At 39.9% G+C, this 15,638-nt stretch overlaps 2 protein-coding genes across 2 annotated transcripts in view; one reads left to right on the top strand and one right to left on the bottom strand.

Moving 5' to 3' along the window:
* LOC126424534 (putative ATP-dependent RNA helicase DHX57) overlaps window positions 1-14,722 on the bottom strand; it is a 220,993-nt gene extending 206,271 nt beyond the window's left edge. Inside the window, exons 1-3 of the mRNA XM_050087272.1 lie at window positions 14,482-14,722; window positions 2,315-2,432; window positions 1,416-1,594 (exon numbers count right to left, since the gene is read on the bottom strand). Of these exons, the coding sequence (XP_049943229.1) occupies window positions 1,416-1,594; window positions 2,315-2,432; window positions 14,482-14,576 (392 nt within the window). The 5' untranslated portion in view covers window positions 14,577-14,722. The remainder of the gene's footprint in view (window positions 1-1,415; window positions 1,595-2,314; window positions 2,433-14,481) is intronic.
* A 96-nt stretch (window positions 14,723-14,818) lies between these two features.
* Window positions 14,819-15,638, top strand: part of LOC126424535 (ATP-binding cassette sub-family B member 10, mitochondrial-like) — a 123,649-nt gene continuing 122,829 nt past the window's right edge. The window contains exon 1 of the mRNA XM_050087273.1: window positions 14,819-15,405. Coding sequence (XP_049943230.1) covers window positions 15,030-15,405 — 376 coding nt within the window. The 5' untranslated portion in view covers window positions 14,819-15,029. The remainder of the gene's footprint in view (window positions 15,406-15,638) is intronic.

The following is a 15,638-nucleotide window of genomic DNA, read 5'->3' as shown; positions in this document are numbered from 1 at the left end:
TGCAAAAAAATAGGGTTCAATAATCCCGTGTGATGAAACACCGCATCATACTGTCACTTTACTAGCGTGTAAAGGGTGTTCGTGAACGTCATAAGTATCTGAGTTTGCCCAGCAACGGTAGTTCTGTTTCTTCACAAAAACTGTGAGATGAAAATGTGCCTCATCTGACATCCATAACTTGTTTAGAAATCCATTATCATTGTTTATTTTTGTTATTTGTTGATAGAATCCTATTTGTAATCGGTAATCCTTGTCCTTCAATTGTTGCACCGTCTGCAGTTTGTACAGATGAAATTTTAAATCAAGATGAAGAATTCTGCGAACACTCTCCCGGGACATACCAACCACTGCTGCTTGCTTAAAAATTGAATGCCGTGGGCTCCGTGACAGACTTGCACACATCATCAATGTTCACTGGAGAACGCACACTTCTTGGTTGTCCTGTTGGTTTCTTCTTGAGGGCAGACCAGTCTCCTCAAAGTTATTAATCCAACATTTTATCACATTTTGACAGAACAGCATCATGACGTCCTAAATTATAAAAACGTCAAAACTCCCTATGTGCTGCTATCAAACTATCATTGCTTTTATAAAACATTTTTATGGCTAACGCACACTATTGGGCATTCCACTGAGCTATGATTACTGAAATGACAGACTGTTTATACACTAACCGTCACGAACCTGCAGTGCTGCCACCCGCACATGGCTGCCACTACTCATTTCAAACATTCCCGTTATTCTATGTCACCCTGTACGTAAAAATACACTAACATAGATGAAACTATGTGAAACCGCATAAAAATACACACAATTATGTTAAAGTACAGAAATGTGGGAGAAAAGGAATGATGAGGTATGGGAGAGTATGGGATGCAATAAGCAAAAGGAGAGGGGTGGGAGCTGGATTAGGCTGAAGATCAAAAGTTCGTATGGCATGGGCAGGTGCGGAAAACTAAACACTAAAGTGTGTCAGGCTGAAGGATGAAGTGGGATCAATAGAAATAAATATAACTATTTGGGGATCAAATACTACATCAACAATCCACACAGTTACGAAATCTGTGTCATGCGTGAATCATTGACACAGTGTTGATACAGCACATTTCTGCTTCTATAATCATCCCGGCCCGAACCTGTGGTAACATACTGCCCGACACCCTCCACCCAACAGTTTCCACCCCCCTCTGTCCTATCTCCTCCCCACTCGTCTTTCCCCTGTTTATTTGATGCCCTCAGTCAACACACCCACCCACCTCTAACCAATCCTCCTCCTTTTTGGCCACTTTTTTCCCCACTTCCACAATGCCAGACAGCTAGCCACAATTCTACACACTGCATTACAGCATAAAAATCATTTTCCTCACAGTCATGTATTTATGGAGCCAACAGCAATTTATATCAAAGACACTCACCCCTCGAGTCTTCCCAGAGCAAAAATGTTGGCGATAGTCTGTGCATCTTGCTTTTGCTTCGGTCTGGCGGAGTAGTCGACGCCACCTTGAACTCTGAGTTGGCCTCGATCCATCCAATACTGGCAACTCAGCCTTCCCCCTTTGTCCCGGTATGACGACTGGTCACGCAGCGTGAAGTTCTGAGGGAGGTAAAAGGTAATACAATGATAACAGAATGAGTCTCACTTGGCAGTGGGGGGTACGCCACTTTCAAACTTCTTTGAAGATTAAAACTGTGTACCAGACCAAGACTTAAATTGAAAAATTCACTTCTATGGGACTGAATTTGGTAAGAGCACAGCCTGTAAATGTAAAGTTCTGGGTTTGAGTCCTACACCAGCACACAGTTTCAATCTGTCAGGAAGTTTCAATACCATGCGTTTAAAGTGAATGTTGTAGAACACAGGATATAATAATCAAGTGTCAAGTGCATTTTTTGAAAACGATAAGTGTTTCAAGTATGATGACAGTCACTTCGAACATGTTTGAAACTACACATGGGCAGTCAGATTGAAAATGCCTAGAGAACATTTTGTACTTTATATATCTTCCTTACAATTTCTTGGATCTGCTGTTAAAGAAACATCGTCAGATGAAGTACATATACAAATATTACAACAAAATTAATTTCTGTTAATGAAAGGTGTTCTACATATGTGCACAGTGCTGGCAAGTGGGATAAGAAAGGTAAAGGCACTATTACAGTCAATGAGAGAAATAATTAATAAGAACATAAAACAAAACATCAAAGATATGCTACATCTTACTGCCATATGTATACAATGCTTTTTATTCTGTCTTGGTCCATAAAATGTAAGACAGTTTATTTTTTTAAAAGCTGTGGTGCAAAACAGACATACCGGACCACGCAGCTTCCTGAGTGCCTCCAATACTATACTCTCAGTCTCACTATCGAGATAAAGTGTCTGCATTTCCACCTTAAGCTGTGTCGATTTTGGGGGAACTCCAACAGTAGAACTGCAAAAAACAGGTTCTATTAAAACAATGTCAAATTGAAAGAAATTTCAGATTGCTAGAAACCCTCTGCCATTAGCACTGTTGCATCTGCTTCCTAACAGCAAAATTCCTATACCTGAATTAGAAGAACAGAGCAAAAGGATTGCTAGTTAGTTAAAAGGAATGAAGGAAGGAAGAAGATTGATTTATAATCCCACCAAAGACATAATGGTTAGAGACTGAGCACACGCTCAGATGGGGAGATTCCTTTGAAAGGAACCATCCAAACATTTGTCTCAAGTTGTTCAGAAAACTGTGGGAAACCTAAATCTGGATGGCAAAACAGAACCACAACCTTCCCAAACGCCTAGACATCAAAAATCCATTTTTAGTATGGCACCTCCAGGTCTACTTTCCTCAACATTGTTTGATTTAATTTAACTACATTCTGCATCCACATCTATACTCTGCAAACCACTGAAGTGCATGGCAGAGGGTGTGTGACATTATACCAGTTATTAGGATTTCTTCCTGTTCATTCATTCCATTTACATATGGAGTACGGGAAGAATGATTGATTGACTGCCTCTGTGTGTGCAGTAATTATTCTAATCTTACCTTCACGACCCCCATACAAGTAATACCCCATAGGGGGCTGTAGTATATTCCTAGAATCATCATTTAAAGCTGGTTCTTGAAACTTTGTTAACAGACATTCTCAGGGTAGTTTGCACCTATGTTCAAGAGTCTTTTAGTTCAGTTCCTTTAATGTCTCTGTGACACTTTCCCACAATTAAACAAATCTGTGACCATTTATGCACACCTCTGTATACAGTGTGGTCCATTGATCGTGACTGGGCCAAATATCTCACGAAATAAGCATCAAATGAAAAAACTACAAAGAACGAAACTTGTCTAGCTTGAAGGGGGAAAACCAGATGGCGCTATGGTTGGCCAGCTAGATGGCGCTGCCATAGGTCAAACGGATATCAACTGCGTTTTTTAAAAATAAGAACTCCCATTTTTTATTACATATTCGTGTAGTATGTAAAGAAATATGAATGTTTTAGCTGGACCACTTTTTTCGCTTTGTGATAGATGGCACTGTAATAGTCACAAAGATATGGCTCACAATTTTAGAGGAACAGTTGGTAACAGGTAGGTTTTTTAAATTAAAATACACAACACACATACGTTTGAACATTTTATTCCGGTAGTTCCAATGTGATACATGTACCTTTCTGAACTTATCATTTCTGCGAATGCATACTGTTACAGCGTGATTACTTGTAAATACCACATTAATGCAATAAATGCTCAAAATAATGTACGTCAACCTCAATGCATTTGGCAATACGTGTAATGACATTCCTCACAACAGCGAGTAGTTCGCCTTCTGTAATGTTCGCACATGCATTGACACATGTTGTCACGCGTTGTCGGTGGATCACGAAAGCAAATATCCTTCCACTTTCCCCACAGAAAGAAATCTCGGGATGTCAGATCCAGTGAACGTGCGGGATATGGTATCATGCTTCGACGACCAATCCACCTGTCATGAAATATGCTATTCAATACCGCTTCAACCGCACGTGAGCTATGTGCCGGACATCCATCATGTTGGAAGTACATCGCCATTCTGTCATGCAGTGAAACATCTTATCGTAACATTGGTAGAACATTACGCAGGAAATCAACATACATTGCACCATTTAGATTGCCATCGATAAAATGGGGGCCAATTATCCTTCCTCCCATAACACCGCACCATACATTAATCTGCCAAGGTCACTGATGTTCCACTTGTCGCAGCCATCGTGGCTTTTCCGTTGCCCAATAGTGCATATTATGCCGGTTTACGTTACTGCCGTTGGTGAATGACGCTTTGTCGCTAAATAAAACGCGTGCAAAAAAATCTGTCATCGTACCGTAATTTATCTTGGGCAGAACTGTACATGACATTTAGTCATCACCATGCAATTCCTGGTGCACAGAAATATGGTACGGGAGCAGCTGATGTTGACATAGCATTCTCAACACCTACATTTTTGAGATTCCCAAATCTCGCGCAATTTGTCTGCTACTGGTGTGCGACAGCAGCTAAAACACCTACTTGGGCATCATCATTTGTTACAGGTCGTGGTTGGCGTTTCATATGTGGCTGAACACTTCCTGGCAAATTAAAACTGTGTGCCGGACTGAGACTCAAACTCGGGACCTTTGCCTTTCGCAGGTACATGCTCTACCAACTGAGCTACCCAAGAACGACTCGCGCCTCGTCCTCACAGCTTCACTTCTGCCAGTACCTCGTCTCCTACCTTCCCAACTTTACAGAAGCTCTCCTGCGAACTTTGCAGAACTAGCACTCCTGAAAGAAAGTATATTGCGGAGACAGGGCTTAGCCACAGCCTAGGGGATGTTTCCAGAATGGGAATTTCACTCTGCAGCAGAGTGTGCGCTGCAAAGTGAAAATTTCATTCTGGAAACTTCCCGTTTCCTTAAATAATGTAACTATCCAGCGAACGGTCTGGACACTTGGATGATGTCGTCCAGGATACTGAGCAGCATATGTAGCACACACCTGTTGGGCATTTTGATCACAATAGCCATACATCAACACAATATCAACCTTTTCTGCAATTGGTAAATAGTGCATTTTAACACAGGTAATGTATCACGGAGCAAATACCGTCCGCACTGACGGAATGTTACGTGATACCGCGTACTTATACGTTTGTGACTATTACAGCGCCATCTACCACAAAGCGAAAAAAGTGCTCCAACTAAAACATTCACATTTCTTTACACACTACACGACTATGTAATAAAAAATGGGGGGGCGTTCCCATTTTAAAAAACGCAGTTGATATCCGTTTGACTTACGGCAGCGCCATCTAGCGGGCCAACCATAGCGCCATCTGGTTTACCCCTTCAAGCTAAATGAGTTTTGTTCTTTGTAGTTTTTTCGTTTGATGCTTATTTCGTAAGATATTTGGCCCAGTTACTATCAACGAACCACCCTGTATATTCAATATCACCAGTTAGTTGAATCTGGTACGGGTTCCACACACTTTAGCAATATCCTAGAACCAGACACACAAGTGATTTGTATGCAATCTCCTATGTAGATTGATTGCACTTCCCCAATATCCTACCAATAAACCGAAGTCTACCACCTGCTTTACCCACGACTGATTATACGTGGTCATTCCATTTTGTGTCCCTACAAAGTGTTACACACACATATTTGTATGAATTGGTTGATGCCCACAGTGACTAATTGATATTATGGTCATAGGCTATAACGTTTCTTCGTTTTTTGAGTGCATAGTTTTACATTTCTGAAAATTTAAAGCAAGTTTCCAATCTTTGGACCACTTTGAAATCTTATTAAGACCAGACTGAATATCTATGCAGCTTCTTTAAAACAGTACTTCATTATAGGTAACTGCATCACCAGCAAAAAATCTGAGGTTACTATACGTATTGTTCACAAGGTCATTTATATACAACATGAACATCAAGGGTCCCAACACACTTTCCTGGTGGCCGTGGGATCACTCATGGAAAAATTCCTGTAGTAGTTGGTGTTAGAGGTGCACCTTTTTTAGATTGAAGTCAGCTGATAGGTATACGTGCTTAAAGGATGTCTCTACGGGCTCACCTTCAGAGTATGTCTTGTTTCCAAGTAGAGAAGGAATTAGCATATTTTATCAAAATACAAGAGGTATTAGAGATAAAGTTAGTGAACTGCTTACAGATGTTGAGTCTGAAATTATTGGTATGTCGGGGCACACTTAAATAATTTGACAGTTCAGAGGCTTCCTTTACCAGGATACAGATTAGCTGGCTGTTTTTCAAGGAGTTCGTGCGGGGTGGGGGAGTGGCTATGTACGTAAAAAACGGTATTCCACTTGAGTCCATAGACGTATCACGGCACTGCACTGAACAGATATTAGAATGCTGTGCCGGGGCAGTTGAATTTAGTGAAACTAAACTTCTAATTGTTGTTGTTGTTTATAGGTCCCCTAACTCTGATTTCAAAGCATTTCTGCTCAAGCTAGAGAGGGCTCTTGATTCACTTTGTAGAAATTACCAGAAATTAGTTATATGGGGTGACTTCAATATAAATTTTGTGCATGATGGTGTAAGAAAAAGGATGTTGGTAGATCTCCTAATACATATGATCTGATGCAGACTGTGTTTTTCCCAACTAGGGTGCAGGGAAACAGTTACACAGCCATAGACAATAGTTTTACTCATTCTTCATTACTAGATGTCCACTCCTGGTAGCTGAGCAGTCAGTGCGGCAGAATGTCCAACCTAACGGCTCGGGTTCGATTCCCGGCTGGGTGGGAGATTTTCTCCACTCCAGGACTGGGTGTCATGTTGTCCTTATCATCGTCATATCATCCTCATCGACACGCAAGTTGCCGGAATGGCATTAACTCTAAAGACTTGCACTAGGTGAATGGTCTACCCGTCAGGAGGCCCTAGTCACACGGCATTTCCATTTCCACAACTAGATGTGCATTCTGTCAGTAAAAGAGTGAATGGCCTTTCAGACCATGATGCACAAATTTTAGTACTAAAAGGCTTTTGTACTCAAACAAATGTCACATGTAATTACAAACAATGTACGAAAGTTAAGCCAACAGCAATAGAGAGTTTTTTTAAACCTTGTGAAGGAACAAGAGTGGCAGGATGTTCATAGTGTCGATAACATAGATGATAAATATAAATTTCTCATGCTCTTTGAGAGTTGCTTTCCATTAGAATGTTCTAAATGGGCTACTAGCAGAAATAGGCAGCCTGGGTGGCTGACTAGTGGGATAAGGATATCATGTAGAACGAAACAGGAATTACATACACGTGTTAGAAGTAGTCACAATCAAGCTGCAGTAGCCCTTTACAAACAGTATTGTAAGATGCTTAAAATGTTATTAGGAAGGCAAAAGAGTATGTGACATGCAAACAGAATAGCTAATTCACAGGATGAAATTAAAACTATGTGGTCAGTTGTGAAGGAAGTGTCTGGTCAGCAGGGCAAGGTTGACGATATAAAATCAGTTTGCAGTTTACTGATCTCTCTGTGAGGTACTGGATGGGTTAAACAAAAGGTTTCAAATGCAAGGCATATTTTTTTCCATTTAACTAAGGTGTTTGTTTGTGTTGATCACAAAATATTGCTCCAGAAGTTGGACCATTTCGGAATACGGGGAGTATCTCACAATTGGTTCACCTCTTACTTTAGCAACAGACAGCAAAAGGTCATTATTCAGTGATTATTCAGGGATCAGTGTTGGGGTCACTCCTGTTCCTTATTTATATGAATGATATGCCCTCTAGTATTACAGATAACTCTAAAATATTTCTCTTTGCTGATGACACTAGGTTTGTAGCAAAGGATTTCATGTGCAACATAAGACTCAGTTTTTACAGTTTCTAACACACAAATCAACGAAACCTGACCTTTTAACTTCAGTGAATGGGCATATGATTAGTAAAACTGAACAGTTCAAATTTCTAGGTGTTCAAATAGATCGTAAATTGCCATGGAAATCACATGTTCAAGATCTTGTTTGACGACTTAATGCTGCCATTTTTACTATTGAACGGTATCTGAAGTGAGTGATCGTTCCACACGAAAATTAGTCTACTTCGCTTATTTTCATTCGCTTATGTGGTATGGTATTATATTCTGGGGTAACTCTTCCCACTGATTGATTGACTTTAATAGGGAAGCTAAAACAGCTTAGGTCTGATCCACCACTGCCCGCACCGAAACTAGGTTTACTGTGCGTTATCGCTCCCTGTATAGCTAGTAAAGCCAACCAGTATCCTTAAATAGTGCAAGGAGTCCCTCTACCAGTTTTTTGTTAGACACAATTTCTTCAGGTCTAGTTGTCCTGAAGATTCTGTGTCGTTTACTCTCCAATGCCATGCATTTGAAGATTAGGTGTGATGCATTTTCTTCACCCTCATCAAAGATCCTACATTTAGGGTCCTCTTCCGTTATCCCATTGTGTGTAGGTGTTTTTTGAAGTTCCCACGGCCGGTCATCAGTCCAGTCATGAGTTTGATCTCTTTCCTGTTCAATCCCAGGATTACAGAGCTGCTTTTAAAACATGGCTTGGGCATCATTACCTTACCATGTTTTTGTTTATTGACCTTGGTCCAATACCCTACATGCTGTTTCCTAAGCCAGTCCCGTAGTTCTAATTTGATCATAGCCTTGGTAACTGTCAGGACAGGTTCTGGACCAATAAATGGAGTTGTTGCCCCATCCTAGCCAATCTATCGCCTTGTTCATTGCCACAGATCCCTGAGTGGCCAGGGACCCACACTAGGTTTACCCTATACCTTCCCCCTAGCTCCACCAGAGCCTTGTGGCAATCTGCAACAATCTTATATCTTGTTTCAGGAGCTGCCAATGATTTCAGGGCTGCCTGGCTGTCTGAATAGATGTAGATGCTACAGTCATTGTAGCACCTACACATATTCTCCTCCACACATGCCCTGATTGCAGTAATTTCAGTTTGGAATACAGAGGCCAGTTTTCCTATAGAGATGATGCTCTCCAGTCTTGGCTGAACCCCGTACACCCCTGCCCCAATGCCTTGGTCTGTTTTCGACCCATCGGTGAACCAAATATCAGTGAACCAAATGATGTCCCCCGTATGGTGACGAACTGTTTTTTCCCACTGCTCCCTACTTGCAATTATTATGTTGTAAGTCGAAGCAGTTGGGAGCTGTTATACAGTCAGCAGACATTTCCCCAGCCATTCCTATATTTACCTCACTCACTATGTTAGTGTGTGATTCTGGATATCCGAATGAGACCCAGTTTTTGCCAGTTTTAAGTCTGTGTGTCCCAGCTGCTGCCTCGATCTTGACCCAAAGTTGAAGTGGAGACATATCCAGCATGGCTTCCATTCCAGTGGTTGGTGTGCTGCTAATTCAACCCATTATGGCTTAGTAGGCCAATCTCTGCACCTTAGCAAGCTCCTTAGCAGCAACCTGTTGTTCTACCTTCTTCCACCACACTACGGCCCCATAGGAAATCCTAGGTCTAACCAATGTGGTGTATATCCAGTGCATACCCCTTGGGCTTGGGCCATAGTTTTTGCCACAAGCCCTCCTAGTACTCACTAGAGTACTTTGTGCCTTGGAGCAGATGCCCTTAATGTGAGACGCCCAAGTTAGCTTCTCATCCAAGGTTACCCCTAGATATTTCACTATCCCCTTCACAGGTAGATTTTCATCGAAGAGCTTTAGCACAATAGTCTTCTTAGGACTAACTCTCAGATCCTGTTTAATGCACCATTTTTGCACAAAACTCTTCCCATTCTAAAAGGATATTTTTGGCTCAGAAACAGGCAGTTTGGGCAAAAAGTGATGTAAGTCCATGAACCTCTTGTCGACCCCTGTTCACGAGTCTGGGTATTTTGACACTGTTCTCTCAACATATACAGTATATTCCTTACTGTCATTTCTTGTTTAACAATATTAGCTTATTCCCAGGAGTAAGAAGCTTTAACTCAGTTAATCAAACCTGCATTTGGATCAGACATCCGTAACTCTTGTGCAGAAAGGTGTGCAGTATACTGCTGCATCCATTTTCAATAAGCTATCACTTGAATTCAAAAATCTTAGCAGTAATCCATGTGCTTTTAAATCGAAACTGAAGAGTTTCCTCATGGGTCACGCCTTCTATTCTGTCACAGAGTTCCTTGAAAAAGTAAGCTGATTCTTGTTGCAGTGTTGATTGTGTTTACTTAAACTTGTGGACTGACTTTTTTCAGTTTCATAAACATTTATTTTTATCTGTTATTACTTTTATGTTGTAATTTCATGTACTGGCACGTTCCATGGCCTCTGAGATTTGCTCCTCAATTTGGTCCTACAGAACTTGACGTGTAAATAAAATAAAAGATACATAGGAGACCATAGTCAAATACGTAGAGGGAGACCAAGAGATGAATACACTAAGCAGATTCAGATGCATGTAGGTTGCAGTAAGTACTAGGAGACGGAGAAGCTTGCACAGGATAGAGTAGCATGGAGAGCTACATCAAACCAGTCTCAGGACGGAAGACCACAACAACAACAACAACAACAACAGGAGACCTTATGTTCCACATTTCAGCAAAAGGGACTTTCCCATTATTCACATGGCCACTGAAGATGGCCAAGTGAATATTCCTGAATAGTTGCCAATGTAACTCAGAAGTAGATCTCATTGGTGTGGCAAAGCAGCATAAATCACTTGATGAGGGCAAGATTGTATACCAATTCAGTTCCTTTCACATTACACTGATATAATAGCTTTATACTTAGCAATCATAGACAACCACTTGCTCGAAGGAAGATTTCTACTTAAAGACTAAAGTTGCACACGTCACACCTATACCAAAGAGGTAGCAGGAGTAATCTACCGACCTACATCAAAGAGGAAGCAAGAGTAATCCACTGATTTACATATCCACATTGCTGATGTTGATTTGCAGTAGCATTTTGAAACATATCCTGTGTACAAATATTGTGAATTGCCTCGAAGAAAATGATCTACTGATACACAGCATGGAATCAGAAAATATCATTGTTATGAAACATAACTAGTTCTCTATTCACACCAGGCAATGAGTGCTATTAACAGGAGATTTCAAATCTAGTCCATATTTCTAGGTTTTCAGAGAGCTGTTGACACTTTTTTCTCATGAAATATTTTTAATCAAAGCACCTACGGAGTATCATCTCAGGTGTGCGACGGGATTCATGATTTCCTGTCAGGAAGGTCGCAGCTCATGGTAACCGAGTCATTGAGCAAAGTAGAAGTTGTATCTGGAGTCACCCAAGGTAATGTTGTAGGTCCTCTGCTGTTCCTAAGCCATATAAATGATTTAAGTGACAATGTGAACAGCCATCTTAGACTGTTTGCAGATGATGCTGTCCTTCCAATCTAGGGACCGATGACCTCATTGCTTGGTCCCTTAACCCATATCAACAAAGCAATTTACACCATAGTAAATTCATCAGATCAAACCAATTTCATAATGACATAATGATGTAGACAAGATACCTGTATGGTACAAATAGTAGTAATTGACTGTAAATAATTAAGGGTCGACAGAAGCATACGATCCCACACGTCGGCTTTGACCCGTGACGTAAGGGTGTTGTCTTGTGCGACATCATGACGGCGCGGAGTTTGGTTTGTGAGTGTGGCGTGTTTGTAGATGTCGTCGTGTTGTGGTTGATTGTGCTCAGTTTGCTTTTGCTCATTATCCAGAATTGTTCGAGTGTTGGCTGTGTTTCTACTGGAATTCGTTTCAGTGAGTTAACGATTTTGTGTGAAGGTTAATTTAGTGTTGTTCGCTGTACATCGTGTGGTAATTTTAGTAAAATTAATCGGTTGTTGTTTTTGTTCGGGAATGGATATGACGGATAAAATTAACAGTGTGCAGGTCAAGGGAAGTGTTCGATCTCAATGTGTGGCTGTGTATGTTGATATTGGTATCGGGAGATGTTTTTGAGTTATAGGCCAAGGGAAGTGTTTGATCCTAATTTATGGGATCGGGAGCTGCTGTTGAGCTATATAGGTCAAGGGGAGTGTCCGATTCCAGATGATATTGTGTTTAGTGGTATCTGGGGAGTTTTGTGATGTTGGTTTTTTTCGTCGTCTTGTGTGGTTTTGTATTGGGGGGGGGGGGGGGGTCTAAATTTGTTTATATTTAGTTTTCCCCCACCCAAAACACCCAATTTCCCGCACTTATCCCGTTAGTGTCATTAGGCTTTTTGTGGAAAGTGTGTGTTTGTTTTTCGATGTATTTTCGTCCTCATAATGTGTACGTACCGACTTTATATGCACCATATTGGAAACATGGTTTGTCGTCATTTCCACCATATTTGTCACGTCATGGGTCAAAGCAGACGGGCGGGATCGGACGCTTCCGTATTTCCATAATGAAAATCCAGATGAATACTATAAAGAATCGATTAAATTTTGGTTACACAATAAATCCTACAAATCTAAATGCTGTCAACTAAACATCTAGCAATTGCAATTGCTAACAAATTAAACTGGAACGATCACACAGATAATGTTGTGTAGTAGGCAAATCAAAAACTGGGTTTTATTGGCAGTATACTTAGAAGATGCAACAGGTCTACAAAATGGACTGCCTACATTACAGTTGTCCATTCTCTTCTGGAGTATTGTTGCACGATATCTGATCCTTACCAGACTGGTCTGACAGGGAACATTTAAGATGTTCAAAGAAGGGTAGCTTATTTTTTAAAATTGCAAAATAGTAGGGAAAGAGCGCCATGGATATGGTATGTGAGTTGAGTGGCAATCATTAAAACAAAGGTGATTTATTTGTTGTGACAAGATCTCTTTACAAAATTTCAAAACCAATATTTTCCTCTGAATGCGAAAATATTTTGTTGTTGCCAACCTACATGTGGATAGATGATCATTGTAATAAGATAAGGGAAATTAGAGCTCATACAAAAAGACTGAAGATCCATTTTTCCCGCACACTATTTGAGAGTAGTCTGAAGGTAGGTTTATGGACTCTCTGCCAGGCTGCAGTAGTTCTGCGTTTTTATCTTAAATCAGAAGGTGGCCTAATTTGGCCAAAATCAGTAATAACAGTTGAACACGATCTAGATTGTCTTGTTTATCAAACATATCATACACACAACATGGAAGGCATGGCATTTCAGTGAATTTTACCAAGGAGAAAGGACAAGGGATATATGCATGGAGGCTGTAATCCCAACTTGCGTAAGATAACATGCCCAAGGCTGTAGTGTGTTACTGAATTGGATAAAACTGTTACCAAAGTTAACAAACATCAAAAATTAATGTATGAGCTGCCACACCATTCAAAACAATCATAAAAATTTTAGTTAGCTCTATCCTTGGGTAGGATGCAACAGCAACAGCCTTAAATAAGCATTAAATTCATCAATGGCTAAGATTTTCAAAACTGTGAACTAGCACAACAACAATCATATTTTAATTATGCGAGGAAAACTGTTACAAGTCTTCTCCTTATAAGTAATAGAATTAAGCTGAAAATGAATAAATTTAGATTCCAAACTTATCTCTCTCTCTCTTTTCTTTCTTTTTTTAGCACAACACATTTAAACAGTCTGGGAATGATCACATCTTCATCCTAGGATTTTTTTCTGTCATTTATCACTTCTTAAGCACCAAAAATGGCAGCTCCAATAAGGTACATATCTACATCTGTGTATTCCATATTCAATGTCAGGGGTAGTTTATAACCCACTAACTTTAAAAAAGGGAATTCCATGCGAGACTGACTTTATGGCAATTAAGAAATATCCAATTTAATTTTTAAGCTTGTTCCACATAACAGATGATGCTCATGATTCTAATGCACGACAAAAAACAAATTTTCACACTATGTGCATAAACCAAGAGAAACATTGGACCTACCAATACCACCCCTTCGGTTTCACACAGTTCAGCAAAATGACAGGTACTTGTTGGTTATCTACAGATTTGTAACTGACTATTTGTTTCTATTCCACAATTACTTCACGAATTCCTAGTATCAATGACGTTGTTATTTTGCATTACAAAAACACTTCTGCTTTCTGTTAGATATTTTGTTACCATGGGCAGTGTGAAGCAGTTTTACAGTTGTGCATTTCATTCTTTTCTAGGAAAAGTTTATTAGGCTAAAGTAGTACTGTAATATAAATGTTTCTCCAACATATTTCCCAAGTACTGATCACAACAGGAACACAAAGGCAGTTCTACCACATTATCTTTATAAAACCTGATGCGAAACCCAATATCTTTAGTTACTACAAAGAGAGAGAGAGAGAGAGAGAGAGAGAGATGTTGCGGCTTTATTGTATTGCACAATCCCGTACCATTATCTCCAAATGATGAACTTCATAACTACCAAATAAGAATCATTTATATTTCACTGGGAACATCCAGAACATAATTTCTTGGTTTATGATATAATAGGGGGTTTAATTACCATTTGTATATTTAGACTCAAATGTTATGTATAAGGCCTACCTGCTGGAAAATCGCTCTGGTTTTGTACTTGGACGATCATCATATTCGTCATACTGACTCGCTTGCGTGTCATCAGTAACATTTTTGTCCGTCATTTTAGTTGAAAATCTATTTGTTATTAATACATTTATTAACTAACGTAAGTATCTTCCACGCATGACGGCAACAGACGTGTTCCCAACACCCAACAATACCACTAGTGCACCACACTGATATCTTCTGTCCACTTCTGTCTTCTGTTTCAGAACAATATACTTTCGTATGTCGGGGTGCCAACCCAGCGGAAACACACGAACCAAGTAACAAGTGAATAGCTAGTGTTTATGTGATAAAAGTCATCGGGAGCATGTTGAAAACGGGATAGTGTTGGGCACAACAAACGTTTTAGGAAATGATGAAGCACTTTTCAAGCATGCGGTGTGATATGTAACAGCAAGAGAAAGATGCGTTGTGGACTGTTGTGGTAAAATAGATATTGTTATATGTGATGAACAACAAAGTAGATGTGCCGTAAGATTTCAGTCTAATAGGTGTATTTATTAGTCAACATGTATTTTCAAGGAAAATTATCAGAAGTTGTCGGCCGGTGTAGGCATTTAGACAGAAATTATGCATTCATTATGCAGGCTGTGAGATCGAAATTGTCATGCAACACACATTTTCTGTGTAGTTACTCCACAGGCATGCAACAGCCTGTTCGTTTCGTAGTAATTTCGCCCAGAATTTCGCAGTCATCAAAATTAACTGTAAAATTTCGAAACATTTTCTCGAATTCTGTTCGATATAAATCAGTATTGCAGTCAAGAAAAAGCAAACTAGTATCAAGAACCAAACAGGAACAGACAAGTTCCTTTGTAATGCCAAAAGCATCTGAATTGAAAAGATTGTTGTCTCTGGCAAAACCTGAACGGTGGACATTAGCCGGTAAGCGCAGATTTGTTTGAGAACTGGAAACTCAAGTACAGATTCTTATCTTTTCCCAGTACGTTACAACAATATGTAATTAGGTGTATACCAACTCTTACTTATTTAAGTTCTGTGTTTTCTGTTACTGTAATTATGCACATACAATTTGACACAACATTTAGTTATCCTTCTACATTCTTTTATAGCAGTATGCCCTGTAAAAACACGAAAAACTCTTCATATTATATATA

The sequence above is a fragment of the Schistocerca serialis genome, chromosome 10 (assembly GCF_023864345.2).
Source record: "Schistocerca serialis cubense isolate TAMUIC-IGC-003099 chromosome 10, iqSchSeri2.2, whole genome shotgun sequence".
In the NCBI taxonomy this organism is placed as follows: Eukaryota; Metazoa; Arthropoda; class Insecta; order Orthoptera; family Acrididae; genus Schistocerca; species Schistocerca serialis.
This window is presented reverse-complemented; position numbering and strand designations above follow the sequence as displayed.